General features: G+C 45.5%; 1 protein-coding gene across 2 annotated transcripts in view; it reads left to right on the top strand.

Annotated features, from left to right (window-relative positions):
• Positions 1-14,906, top strand: part of LOC139570072 (ubiquitin carboxyl-terminal hydrolase 54-like) — a 61,228-nt gene that overhangs the window by 19,507 nt on the left and 26,815 nt on the right. For both annotated transcript variants that reach the window (XM_071391570.1, XM_071391569.1), the window contains exon 4: positions 9,726-9,860. In XM_071391570.1, the coding sequence (XP_071247671.1) occupies positions 9,726-9,860 (135 nt within the window). The remainder of the gene's footprint in view (positions 1-9,725; positions 9,861-14,906) is intronic.

The following is a 14,906-nucleotide window of genomic DNA, read 5'->3' as shown; positions in this document are numbered from 1 at the left end:
ACACACACACACACACACACACACACACACACACACACACACACACACACACACACACACACACACACACACTTGCATGCAGGCATACTGGCTTGTATCTGAAGCAGCATGGTTGGTGAATGTGTGAGGCCATAGTAATGCTAACTGCATCAGTTTTTTTATAACACCTAGAGGTGACCTTATTACCGCCACACTGGCAGTCATGAGTCATGACCGCAGTAAAACTCTACGTTACCGTTGAGTCACGGTAATCTCCTCTTATTCACTCTGGACACGCGTTGGTAGTACCCATCTCGCTAACGATCATCAGGTCCTAATGGCCTGGTACTCAGGGCTCTATTATCCCTCCATCAGGTCCTAATGGCCTGGTACTCAGGGCTCTATTATCCCTCCATCAGGTCCTAATGGCCTGGTACTCAGGGCTCTATTATCCCTCTAACCACTTTGACATCAATGCAGATGAAAGATGGTGCTGTACTGTATGGCCACCGTTTTGCAGGCTCCAGCCCAATTTTGCTATTTTGTGATTATTTTGCAGTTTATTTTTACTTTATTTTCACGAAATGTATCCGTTATTATTTTTTTAGAACCAACAATAACTTTTGACCATCAGATCGGCAGTTACTTACCCCAATTCTGGCTTCAACTTCGACTCATCTGCCCTGGGCTCTCTTTGTAATACTGACCCAACTTTTGGCCTAGGAAACGCCGGCGTTACAGAGGCAAGAGGGGGGGATCCTGGTGAGATTAAGGAGAAGGGAAAACCGGCCACCTCTTCACTCCATTCTACTGGCCAATGTACAGTCACATGACAATAAGATGGATAACCTCAAATCGCAGATTTGCGACCAACGGGACTCTCGAAACTACAATAGTCTTTGCTTTTCTGAAACATGGCTCTCGGACATCGCAATCCAACTTGATAGATTCTCCATTCACCGGGCGGACAGGACAGTGGAGTCGGGAAATCGAGGAGGGGAGGGGTTTGCTATCTTTTGAGACTCCGCCGATAACATTGACGAGCTAACCCCCTCTGTCACTGGCTTCATTATAAAATGTATCGGCAACATTGTCCCTATGATGAAGGCTTGCTGCTTCCCCAATCAAAAGCCCTGGATTAACACAGAGGTTTCCTCTAAACTAAAGGACAGGGCTACCGCACACAGAGCTATCGTAGACAACCCTGGGGCTATGGCAGAGGACAGGAATAAATACAAGAAGTCCCGCTATGACCTCCCCAGTCATTAAAACGAGTAAAATGACAATATAGGAATAAGGTGGAATCATACTACACAGGCTCCAACGCCTGCCGCATGTGGCAAGGGCTACAGTCCATTACGGATTACAAAGGAAGACCCAACCGTGATCTGCCCAACAATGCCTCTCTACCAAACGAACTCAATGCATTTTGTGCACGCTTTGACAACAACATCATGCCGGGTGTGAGGGCCGTCACCGACCCAGAGGTTGATGTCGCTCTCCGAGACCTGAGAAAGGTCTTTAATCAGCTCAACACCAGCAAGTGTGTATTCCAGGGCGCATTCTCAGAGTATGCTGCCAGGCATATTCACAGAATGTTCAACCTCTCCTTGTCCCAGTATGTAATCCCCACATGTTTTAAGATGACCACCATAATTCCTGTCCCCAAGAACTCTAAGGCTTTGTCACCATGACTACACTCCTGTAACACTCAGTTCTGTAATCATGAAGTGCTTTGAGAGGCTGATTATGACACACATTAACTCCACCATCCCAGACACCCTAGATACCCTCCAATTAGCATACCGCTCCAAAAGATCCATAGATCTGCACTCCACACTGCCCTCACCCACCTAGATAACAGGAATACCTATGTGAGAATGCAGTTCAATGACTACAACTCAGCGTGCCCTCCAAGATTGTCACCAAGCTTAGGACTCTGGGTCTGAACACCTCCCTCTGCAACTGGGTCCTGGACTTCCTGACGGCCCGACCCCAGGTGGTGAGGGTAGGCAACATAACCTCCGCTACACTGACCCTCAACACAGGGGCCCGACAGGGGTGTGTGCTTAGGCCCCTCCTGTTCACCCACGACTGCGTGGCCACGCATGACTCCAAAACCATCATCAAGTATAGACTGTTTTGCTAGCACAGACTGGAATATATTCCGGGATTCATCCAATGGCGTTGAGGAATACACCACCTCAGTCATCGGCTTCATCAATAAGTGCATCGATGACATCGTCCCCACAGTGATTGTACGTACATATCTCAACCAGAAGCTATGGATTACAGGCAACATCCGCATCGAGCTAAAGGCTAGAGCTGCCGCTTTCAAGGAGCGGGAGACTAATCCGGATGCTTTTAAGAAATCCCGCTATGCCCTCAGACGAACCATCAAACAAGCAAAGCGTCAATACAGGATTAAGATTGAATCCTACTACACCGGCTCTGACGCTTGTCGGATGTGGCAGGGCTTGAAAACTATTGCGGACTACAAATGGAAACCTAGACGCGAGCTGCCCAGTGATGCGAGCCTACCAGATGAGCTAAATGCCTTTTATGCTCGCTTCGAGGCAAGCAACACTGAAGCATGCATGAGAGCACCAGCTGTTCTGGATGACTGTGTGATAATGCTCTCGGTAGCCGATGTGAACAAAACCTTTAACCTCTCTGGGATATGTGGGACGGTAGCGTCCCACCTGGCCAACATCCAGTGAAAATGCAGAGCGCCAAATTCAAATAAATTACTATAAAAATGTAACTTTCATGAAATCACACATTCAATATACCAAATTAAAGCTACACTTGTTGTGAATCCAGCCAACGTGTCAGATTTCAAAAATACTTTACGGCGAAAGCAAACAATGCTATTATCTGAGGATAGCACCCCAGCTAACAATCACAGACCATCATATTTCAACACTCCCGGCGCGACACAAAACGCAGAAATAAAGATATAATTAATTCCTTACCTTTGACGAGCTTCTGCTGCTGGCACTCCAATATGTCCCATAAACATCACAAATTGTCCTTTTGTTCGATTAATTCCGTCGATATATTTCCAAAATGTCCATTTATTTGGCGCGTTTGATCCAGAAAAACACTGGTTCCAACTTGTACAACGTGACTACAAAATATCTCAAAGGTTACCTGTAAGCTTTGTTCAAACATTTCAAACTACTTTTGTAATACAACTTTAGGTATTTTTTAACGTAAATAATTTATAAAATTGAAGACGGGATGATCTGTATTCAATACCGGAGGAAAACAATGTGTAGCATGCTTTCTGGTCACGCGCCTCTAACAAAAAGTACACTTCACTGGAGCCTCATTCTGAACATGGCTACTTACATTTACATTTACATTTAAGTCATTTAGCAGACGCTCTTATCCAGAGCGACTTACAAGTTGGTGCATTCACCTTATGATGTCCAGTGGAACAACCACTTTACAATAGTGCATCTAACTCTAAGGGGGGGGGGGGGGGGTTAGAAGGATTACTTTATCCTATCCTAGGTATTCCTTAAAGAGGTGGGGTTTCAGGTGTCTCCGGAAGGTGGTGATTGATTCCGCTGACCTGGCGTCGTGGGGGAGTTTGTTCCACCATTGGGGTGCCAGAGCAGCGAACAGTTTTGACTGGGCTGAGCGGGAGCTGTACTTCCTCAGAGGTAGGGAGGCGAGCAGGCCAGAGGTGGATGAACGCAGTGCCCTTGTTTGGGTGTAGGGCCTGATCAGAGCCTGAAGGTACGGAGGTGCCGTTCCCCTCACAGCTCCGTAGGCAAGCACCATGGTCTTGTAGCGGATGCGAGCTTCAACTGGAAGCCAGTGGAGAGAGCGGAGGAGCGGGGTGACGTGAGAGAACTTGGGAAGGTTGAACACCAGACGGGCTGCGGCGTTCTGGATGAGTTGTAGGGGTTTAATCGCACAGGCAGGGAGCCCAGCCAACAGCGAGTTGCAGTAATCCAGACGGGAGATGACAAGTGCCTGGATTAGGACCTGCGCCGCTTCCTGTGTGAGGCAGGGTCGTACTCTGCGAATGTTGTAGAGCATGAACCTACAGGAACGGGTCACCGCCTTGATGTTGGTTGAGAACGACAGGGTGTTGTCCAGGATCACGCCAAGGTTCTTAGCGCTCTGGGAGGAGGACACAATGGAGTTGTCAACCGTGATGGCAAGATCATGGAACGGGCAGTCCTTCCCCGGGAGCAAGAGCAGCTCCGTCTTGCCGAGGTTCAGCTTGAGGTGGTGATCCGTCATCCACACTGATATGTCTGCCAGACATGCAGAGATGCGATTCGCCACCTGGTTATCAGAAGGGGGAAAGGAGAAGATTAATTGTGTGTCGTCTGCATAGCAATGATAGGAGAGACCATGTGAGGATATGACAGAGCCAAGTGACTTGGTGTATAGCGAGAATAGGAGAGGGCCTAGAACAGAGCCCTGGGGGACACCAGTGGTGAGAGCACGTGGTGCGGAGACAGATTCTCGCCACGCCACCTGGTAGGAGCGACCTGTCAGGTAGGACGCAATCCAAGCGTGGGCCGCGCCGGAGATGCCCAACTCGGAGAGGGTGGAGAGGAGGATCTGATGGTTCACAGTATCAAAGGCAGCCGATAGGTCTAGAAGGATGAGAGCAGAGGAGAGAGAGTTAGCTTTAGCAGTGCGGAGCGCCTCCGTGACACAGAGAAGAGCAGTCTCAGTTGAATGACTAGTCTTGAAACCTGACTGATTTGGATCAAGAAGGTCATTCTGAGAGAGATAGCAGGAGAGCTGGCCAAGGACGGCACGTTCAAGAGTTTTGGAGAGAAAAGAAAGAAGGGATACTGGTCTGTAGTTGTTGACATCAGAGGGATCGAGTGTAGGTTTTTTCAGAAGGGGTGCAACTCTCGCTCTCTTGAAGGCGGAAGGGACGTAGCCAGCGGTCAAGGATGAGTTGATGAGCGAGGTGAGGTAGGGGAGAAGGTCTCCGGAAATGGTCTGGAGAAGAGAGGAGGGGATAGGGTCAAGAGGGCAGGTTGTTGGGCGGCCGGCCGTCACAAGACGCGAGATTTCATCTGGAGAGAGAGGGGAGAAAGAGGTCAAAGCACAGGGTAGGGCAGTGTGAGCAGAACCAGCGGTGTCGTTTGACTTAGCAAACGATGATCGGATGTCGTCGACCTTCTTTTCAAAATGGTTGACGAAGTCATCCGCAGAGAGGGAGGAGGGGGGGGAGGGGGAGGAGGATTCAGGAGGGAGGAGAAGGTGGCAAAGAGCTTCCTAGGGTTAGAGGCAGATGCTTGGAAACTTCTTCATTTCTCAAAGGAAAAACCTCAACCAATTTCTAAAGACTGTTGACATCCAGTGGAAGCGATGGGAACTGCAGGAAGGTCCCTTAGAAATCTAGATTCCCAATGAAACCCCATTGAAAAGAGAGTGACCTCCCCCCCAAAAATCTGAATGGTTTGTCCTCGGGGTTTTGCCTGCCAAATAAGTTCTGTTATAGTCACAGACATGATTCAAACAGTTTTAGAAACTTCAGAGTGTTTTCTATCCAATACCAATAATAATATGCATATATTAGCATCTGGGACTGAGTAGGAGGCAGTTTACTCTGGGCACGCTTTTCATCCAAACGTGAAAATGCTGCCCCCTATCCTAGAGAAGTTAAACAGGTCAACATTCACTAAGCCACTTGGACAGATGGATTACCAGGACGTGTACTCAAAGCATAAGTGGACCAACTGTCAAGTGTCTTCACTGACATTTTCAACCTCTCCCTGACCGAGTCTGTAATACCTACATGTTTCAACCAGACCACCATAGTCCCTGTGCCTAAGGAAGCGAAAGTAACCTGCCTAAATGATTATCGCTCTGTGGCACTCACGTCGGTAGCCATGAAGTGCTTTGAAAGGCTGGTCATGGCTTATATCAAGAGCATCCTCCCGGACACCTTAGACCCACTCCAATTCGCATACCTCCCCAACAGATCCTTTCTCACCTGGACAAAAGGAACACCTATGTGAGAATGCTGTTCATTGACTACAGCTCAGCGTTCAACACCATAGTTCCCACAAAGCTCATCACTAAGCTAAGGACACTGGGACTAAACACCTCCCTCTGCAACTGGATCCTGGACTTCCTGACGGGCCGTGGCCAGGTGGTAAGAATAGGCAACAACACGTCTGCCACCCTGATCCTTTACACTGGGGCCCCTCAGGAGTGTGTACTTATTCCTCTCCTGTATTCCCTGTTCACCCACGACTGCGTGGCCAAACACAACTCCAACACCATCATTAAGTTTGCTGACAACACAACAGTGGTTGGCCTGATCACCGACAACGATGAGACGGCCTATAGGGAGGAGGTCAGAGAACTGGCAGTGTGGTGCTAGGACAACAACCTCTCCCTCAATGTCAGCAAGACAAAGGAGTTGATCGTGGACTACAGGAAAAGGCGGGCCAAACAGGCCCCCATTAACATCAACGGGGCTGTAGTGGAGCGGGTCGAGAGTTTCAAGTTCCTCGGTGTCGACATCACCAACGAACTATCATGGTCCAAACATACCAAGACAGTCGTGAAGAGGGCACAAAAAAACCTTTTCCCCCTCAGGAGACTGAAAAGATTTGGCATGGGTCCCCAGATCCTCAAAAGGCACCATCGAGAGCATTCTGACCGGTTGCATCACCGCCTGGAATGGCAACTGCTCGGCATCTGACCGTAAGGCGCTACAGAGGGTAGTGCGAACAGCCCAGTACATCACTGGGGCCAAGCTTCCTGCCATCCAGGACCTATATAATAGGCGGTGTCAGAGGAAAGCCCATAAAATTGTCAGATACTCCAGTTACCCAAGTCATAGACTGTTTTCTCTGCTACCGCACGGCAAGCGGTACGGGAGCGCCAAGTCTAGGACCAAAAGGCTCCTCAACAGCTTCTACCCCCAAGCCATTAAACTGTTGAACAATTCAGAAAAATTGCAACTGAACAATTTACATTGAGCCCCCCCCTCCCTTTTGTACACTGCTGCTACTCGCTGTTTTTTTGTTACCTATGCATAGTCACTTCGCCCCCACTTACATGTACAGGTTACCCCAACTAGCCTGTACCCCTGCACACTGACTCGGTACCGGTGCCCCCTGTATATAGCCTCGTTATTGTTATTCTTATTGTGCTCGTTTTTAAGCTTGTGTCTCACCCTAACAATTTGGTCCATCTCCCCCTCAGAACTTAGCCTACTGTTCTGACTTAGTGGTGCACATGTAGCTATTGCCTGTTTTAGAGAAATGTCATAAAAGCTTTCATTGTCTGCTTATATGCCTCCGTTATATATCCTACGGTTCTGACTCATTTTCTAAATTCTGTCGCTGTCCATTTTCAAAAGTGCTGAACAAATAGGAAAATCAACAAAGTTTGTCTTAGCTCGCTCATTAATGCTTTAATTGAAATGGCCTCTTATGCGCTAATTGTCCCCTTATGCCATTGTTTGTACATCTCAATTGTTATATAGGTATATCTCATTCGTATCATATTAATGATTTTAGGCAATGTTGGAATGATGCATTTCCTTGTTTTGCTTACTTTGTGTATTATCATTGGCTCATGTGATTTTCTCCACGAGGAGGTGATACTATATAATGTTGTTGGGTCTGTAACCTTGGTTCCCATTCCAATATTTGTTTTCATCACAAAGTTCAGTGATAGATCCATGTAATTCCAGTTGATATTGCAAGTGTTGTTTTGTTTGTGCAATGTGCTGTCTGTGTGTCGATATATTGTCTATAAAAGTGGATCCTCGTGATTGTATTTTCCTGCCTTTTTAGACCACATAGGGCTAATGAAATAATTCAATTGGTCAGCTAAAAGCATCTCTCTCGTCTCTCTCTGTTTGGTGACTTAAAATCAAGTAAAGTTGAGGCCTCAACATCTTGCTGAATTTATCTGAACTAACGTCTATCTGAATTTCTGTCGGTGTCCATTTTGAAAGTGCTGAACAAAGGCCTACCTCGTCCGTGCTTATACTTAGAGCTAAGTGTTAATAACATAAGAACAAACATTAATAATTTACTGAACATGAATCGAATAATGTTTGTATATGGTTCAAAAGTCTAAACACATGTCGGCATTCATTATTATTGAAGGAGAATGCGGATCTTATCGAGTTACACAAATCCATAAAGAGTCAGTAGAAACCATATATTTTAAAGCAAGTCAGCCATATCACCTATGGTTTTTAAAAAGGAAGTAAACGAGGCTGAATGAAGTGTTTCGCTGTCAGACGAGGCTCCTCTGATAACCAGGTGTAGCAGTGGTAAGGATTCACTCCATGGTGCCGAAAAGAAATCTCCGCTGTCGGGACAGCTTTATGTAGGCCTTAACAGTTTGTGGGCACCGTTTGTTGCCGTTATAGTGCAATTCATTTTATTGTTTAGTGTTGTGTAGTGGATTTTGATGTGGATTTGATTTAATAGGATCCCCATTAGCCGACAGCTAGTCTTACTGCGGTCGGACATACAGTACCAGTCAAGAGTGTGCAAAGCTGTCATCAAGGCAAAGGGTGGTCACTACAGACCCTGGTTCGATTCTAGACTGTATCACAACCGGCCGTGATTAGGAGTCCCATAGGGCGGCGCACAATTGGCCCAGCGTCGTTAGGGTTTGGCCGGGGTAGACCGTCATTGTAAATAAGAATTTGTTCTTAACTGACTTGCCGAGTTAAATAAAGTTTAAATAAATAAATAAATAAATAAATAAAATTCAACTTTGAAGATTCTCAAATATAAAATATATTTTGATTTGTTTAACACTTTCTTGGTTACTACATGATTCCATATGTGTTATTTCATAGTGTTGATGTCTTCCCAGCAATGCTGCTGGTTCACTAATTGTGCAGGGCAAACAATTTTCCCTTTGGCTCTCCTTCAACACCGATAGGAGAGATAGAATGGGAGGGTATGGAGAGAGAGAATGGGAGGGTGAGGAGAGAGAGAATGGGAGGGTGAGGAGAGAGAGAGAAGGGGAGGGAGAGAGAGTGAGAGCGAGAGAGGGAGGGGGAGTGACAGAGGAAGTGAGGGATGAATGAATGTGGGAGTGGTGTCGATTGCACCTGTCCTCTCTTAGTGATGCTTAGGAATTTTCCCCTCAGCTCAATCACACACACACCTCCCTCCTCCCCCTGTCTATATCTCTCCTCCTCCCTTCCTCTCTCCCTCCCTCCCTCCCTTTCCGTAGGATATATATTCCCCCTCTATTTTCCTTGGAGCATTGCTGCAGTCAGCAGCGCCACCGTGACACCCACACAGACACACACACACACACACACACACACACACACACACACACACACACACACACACACACACACACACACACACACACACACACACACACACACACACACACACACACACACACACACACACACACACACACACACACACACACACACACACACACACACCTCTCTAGCCTTAAATGGGTATCCCAGTTTTAGTGAAACAATGAGCAAAGAGGTAATATTAGTACTGTTGTAGAAGTACTGTTGTAATACTTTTCCTCACACCATGGTAGACGTTCAACCAAGATACAACTACCTGGACAGAGTGGTATTATGCTACTGTATGTTCTACTCTGTAAAGCTGCAATTTGCTCAGTTCTAGTGTGTGTGTGTGTGTGTGTGTGTGTGTGTGTGTGTGTGTGTGTGTGTGTGTGTGTGTGTGTGTGTGTGTGTGTGTGTGTGTGTGTGTGTGTGTGTGTGTGTGTGTGTATAGAGTATCTTTGCCCAGTTCCAGTTCAGCAGTGAGCGTGTGTTACCGTCGGACATGTTGCGGAGCGCACTAGCCAAGACCTTCCAGGACGAACAACGCTTCCAGCTGGGGATCATGGACGACGCAGCAGAATGCTTTGTAAGTAAGACACACACACACACACACACACACACACACACACACACACACACACACACACACACACACACACACACACACACACACACACACACACACACACACACACACACACACACACACACACACACACACACACACACACGCTAACACTCCTCATGGAGAGCAACTTGGTATGCAGTCTTTTACTCCAGTCCTGCTTTAACACACCTGATTCTAATTGATTAACTAAATCAGGTGTGTTAGTGTAGGGCTGGAACTAAATCCTGTAAGAGGAAGATTGTCCATCTAACTCCTGTCTGTTCTGTTCTCCTGCCTTCATTGCTCACAGCCCAGCTCTGCTAGCATTAGCCATTTAGCTAAGAACACTGTCCCTCTCTAAAGACTATCTGGACATACAGGACGTGTCTGTGTTTATCCCAGTGTGATAGTGTTTATCCCAGTGTGTCAGTGTTTATCCCAGTGTGACAGTGTTTATCCCAGTGTATCAGTGTTTATCCCAGTGTATCAGTGTTTATCACAGTGTGTCAGTGTTTATCCCAGTGTGACAGTGTTTATCCCAGTGTATCAGTGTTTATCCAAGTGTATCAGTGTTTATCCCAGTGTGACAGTGTTTATCCCAGTGTATCAGTGTTTATCCCAGTGTATCAGTGTTTATCCCAGTGTGACAGTGTTTATCCCAGTATGACAGTGTTTATCCCAGTGTATCAGTGTTTATCCCAGTGTATCAGTGTTTATCCCAGTGTGACAGTGTTTATCCCAGTGTATCAGTGTTTATCCCAGTGTATCAGTGTTTATCCCAGTGTGACAGTGTTTATCCCAGTGTAACAGTGTTTATCCCACTGTGACAGTGTTTATCCCAGTGTATCAGTGTTTATCCCAGTGTGTCAGTGTTTATCCCAGTGTGACAGTGTTTATCCCAGTGTGTCAGTGTTTATCCCAGTGTGTCAGTGTTTATCCCAGTGTGACAGTGTTTATCCCAGTGTGACAGTGTTTATCCCACTGTGACAGTGTTTATCCCAGTGTATCAGTGTTTATCCCAGTGTGACAGTGTTTATGCCAGTGTGTCAGTGTTTATCCCAGTGTGACAGTGTTTATCCCAGTGTGGCAGTGTTTATCCCACTGTGAAAGTGTTTATCCCAGTGTATCAGTGTTTATCGCAGGGTGTCAGTGTTTATCCCAGTGTATCAGTGTTTATCCCAGTGTATCAGTGTTTATCCCAGTGTGTCAGTGTTTATCCCAGTGTGACAGTGTTTATCCCAGTGTATCAGTGTTTATCCCAGTGTATCAGTGTTTATCCCAGTGTATCAGTGTTTATCCCAGTGTATCAGTGTTTATCCCAGTGTATCAGTGTTTATCCCAGTGTATCAGTGTTTATCCCAGTGTATCAGTGTTTATCCCAGTGTATCAGTGTTTATCCCAGTGTATCAGTGTTTATCCCAGTGTATCAGTGTTTATCCCAGTGTAACAGTGTTTATCCCCGTGTATCAGTGTTTATCCCAGTGTGACAGTGTTTATCCCAGTGTGACAGTGTTTATCCCAGTATGACAGAGTTTATCCCAGTGTATCAGTGTTTATCCCAGTGTATCAGTGTCTATACCAGTGTGACAGTGTTTATCCCAGTGTGACAGTGTTTATCCCAGTGTATCAGTGTTTATCCCAGTGTAACAGTGTTTATCCAAGTGTATCAGTGTTTATCCCAGTGTATCAGTGTTTATCCCAGTGTATCAGTGTTTATCCCAGTGTATCAGTGTTTATCCCAGTGTGACAGTGTTTATCCCAGTGTATCAGTGTTTATCCCAGTGTATCAGTGTTTATCCCAGTGTGACAGTGTTTATCCCAGTGTATCAGTGTTTATCCCAGTGTATCAGTGTTTATCCCAGTGTGACAGTGTTTATCCCAGTGTATCAGTGTTTATCCCAGTGTGACAGTGTTTATCCCAGTGTATCAGTGTTTATCCCAGTGTGACAGTGTTTATCCCAGTGTATCAGTGTTTATCCCAGTGTATCAGTGTTTATCCCAGTGTATCAGTGTTTATCCCAGTGTATCAGTGTTTATCCCAGTGTGACAGTGTTTATCCCAGTGTATCAGTGTTTATCCCAGCGTGACAGTGTTTATCCCAGTGTATCAGTGTTTATCCCAGTGTATCAGTGTTTATCCCAGTGTATCAGTGTTTATCCCAGTGTGACAGTGTTTATCCCAGTGTATCAGTGTTTATCCCAGTGTATCAGTGTTTATCCCAGTGTGACAGTGTTTATCCCAGTGTAACAGTGTTTATCCCACTGTGACAGTGTTTATCCCAGTGTATCAGTGTTTATCCCAGTGTGTCAGTGTTTATCCCAGTGTGACAGTGTTTATCCCAGTGTGTCAGTGTTTATCCCAGTGTGTCAGTGTTTATCCCAGTGTGTCAGTGTTTATCCCAGTGTGACAGTGTTTATCCCACTGTGACAGTGTTTATCCCAGTGTATCAGTGTTTATCCCAGTGTGACAGTGTTTATCCCAGTGTGTCAGTGTTTATCCCAGTGTGACAGTGTTTATCCCAGTGTGGCAGTGTTTATCCCACTGTGACAGTGTTTATCCCAGTGTATCAGTGTTTATCCCAGTGTGTCAGTGTTTATCCCAGTGTATCAGTGTTTATCCCAGTGTATCAGTGTTTATCCCAGTGTATCAGTGTTTATCCCAGTGTGTCAGTGTTTATCCCAGTGTGACAGTGTTTATCCCAGTGTATCAGTGTTTATCCCAGTGTATCAGTGTTTATCCCAGTGTATCAGTGTTTATCCCAGTGTATCAGTGTTTATCCCAGTGTATCAGTGTTTATCACAGTGTATCAGTGTTTATCCCAGTGTATCAGTGTTTATCCCAGTGTATCAGTGTTTATCCCAGTGTATCAGTGTTTATCCCAGTGTAACAGTGTTTATCCCCGTGTATCAGTGTTTATCCCAGTGTGACAGTGTTTATCCCAGTGTGACAGTGTTTATCCCAGTATGACAGAGTTTATCCCATTGTATCAGTGTTTATCCCAGTGTATCAGTGTTTATCCCAGTGTGACAGTGTTTATCCCAGTGTGACAGTGTTTTTCCCAGTGTATCAGTGTTTATCCCAGTGTAACAGTGTTTATCCCAGTGTATCAGTGTTTATCCCAGTGTATCAGTGTTTATCCCAGTGTGACAGTGTTTATCCCAGTGTATCAGTGTTTATCCCAGTGTAACAGTGTTTATCCCAGTGTATCAGTGTTTATCCCAGTGTATCAGTGTTTATCCCAATGTATCAGTGTTTATCCCAGTGTAACAGTGTTTATCCCCGTGTATCAGTGTTTTTTCCCAGTGTGTCAGTGTTTATCCCAGTGTGACAGTGTTTATCCCAGTGTATCAGTGTTTATCCCAGTGTATCAGTGTTTATCCCAGTGTATCAGTGTTTATCCCAGTGTATCAGTGTTTATCCCAGTGTATCAGTGTTTATCCCAGTGTATCAGTGTTTATCCCAGTGTATCAGTGTTTATCCCAGTGTATCAGTGTTTATCCCAGTGTAACAGTGTGTATCCCCGTGTATCAGTGTTTATCCCAGTGTGACAGTGTTTATCCCAGTGTGACAGTGTTTATCCCAGTATGACAGAGTTTATCCCAGTGTATCAGTGTTTATCCCAGTGTATCAGTGTTTATCCCAGTGTGACAGTGTTTATCCCAGTGTGACAGTGTTTATCCCAGTGTATCAGTGTTTATCCCAGTGTAACAGTGTTTATCCCAGTGTATCAGTGTTTATCCCAGTGTATCAGTGTTTATCCCAGTGTGACAGTGTTTATCCCAGTGTATCAGTGTTTATCCCACTGTGACAGTGTTTATCCCAGTGTGACAGTGTTTATCCCAGTGTATCAGTGTTTATCCCACTGTGACAGTGTTTATCCCAGTGTGACAGTGTTTATCCCAGTGTGACAGTGTTTATCCCACTGTGACAGTGTTTATCCCAGTGTAACAGTGTTTATCCCAGTGTATCAGTGTTTATCCCAGTGTATCAGTGTTTATCCCAGTGTGACAGTGTTTATCCCAGTGTATCAGTGTTTATCCCAGTGTATCAGTGTTTATCCCAGTGTATCAGTGTTTATCCCAGTGTATCAGTGTTTATCCCAGTGTATCAGTGTTTATCCCAGTGTATCAGTGTTTATCCCAGTGTATCAGTGTTTATCCCACTGTGACAGTGTTTATCCCAGTGTGACAGTGTTTATCCCAGTGTATCAGTGTTTATCCCACTGTGACAGTGTTTATCCCAGTGTGACAGTGTTTATCCCAGTGTGACAGTGTTTATCCCACTGTGACAGTGTTTATCCCAGTGTAACAGTGTTTATCCCAGTGTATCAGTGTTTATCCCAGTGTATCAGTGTTTATCCCAGTGTGACAGTGTTTATCCCAGTGTATCAGTGTTTATCCCAGTGTATCAGTGTTTATCCCAGTGTATCAGTGTTTATCCCAGTGTATCAGTGTTTATCCCAGTGTATCAGTGTTTATCCCAGTGTATCAGTGTTTATCCCAGTGTATCAGTGTTTATCCCAGTGTATCAGTGTTTATCCCAGTGTAACAGTGTGTATCCCCGTGTATCAGTGTTTATCCCAGTGTGACAGTGTTTATCCCAGTGTGACAGTGTTTATCCCAGTATGACAGAGTTTATCCCAGTGTATCAGTGTTTATCCCAGTGTATCAGTGTTTATCCCAGTGTGACAGTGTTTATCCCAGTGTATCAGTGTTTATCCCAGTGTGACAGTGTTTATCCCAGTGTATCAGTGTTTATCCCAGTGTGACAGTGTTTATCCCAGTGTATCAGTGTTTATCCCACTGTGACAGTGTTTATCCCAGTGTATCAGTGTTTATCCCAGTGTATCAGTGTTTATCCCAGTGTGACAGTGTTTATCCCAGTGTGACAGTGTTTATCCCAGTGTATCAGTGTTTATCCCACTGTGACAGTGTTTATCCCAGTGTGACAGTGTTTATCCCAGTGTATCAGTGTTTATCCCAGTGTGACAGTGTTTATCCCAGTGTATCAGTGTTTATCCCACTG

The sequence above is a fragment of the Salvelinus alpinus genome, chromosome 3 (genome assembly GCF_045679555.1).
Source record: "Salvelinus alpinus chromosome 3, SLU_Salpinus.1, whole genome shotgun sequence".
NCBI lineage: Eukaryota > Metazoa > Chordata > Actinopteri > Salmoniformes > Salmonidae > Salvelinus > Salvelinus alpinus.
The sequence above is the reverse complement of the archived record's forward strand: the minus strand, read 5'-3'. Positions and strand labels throughout refer to the sequence as shown.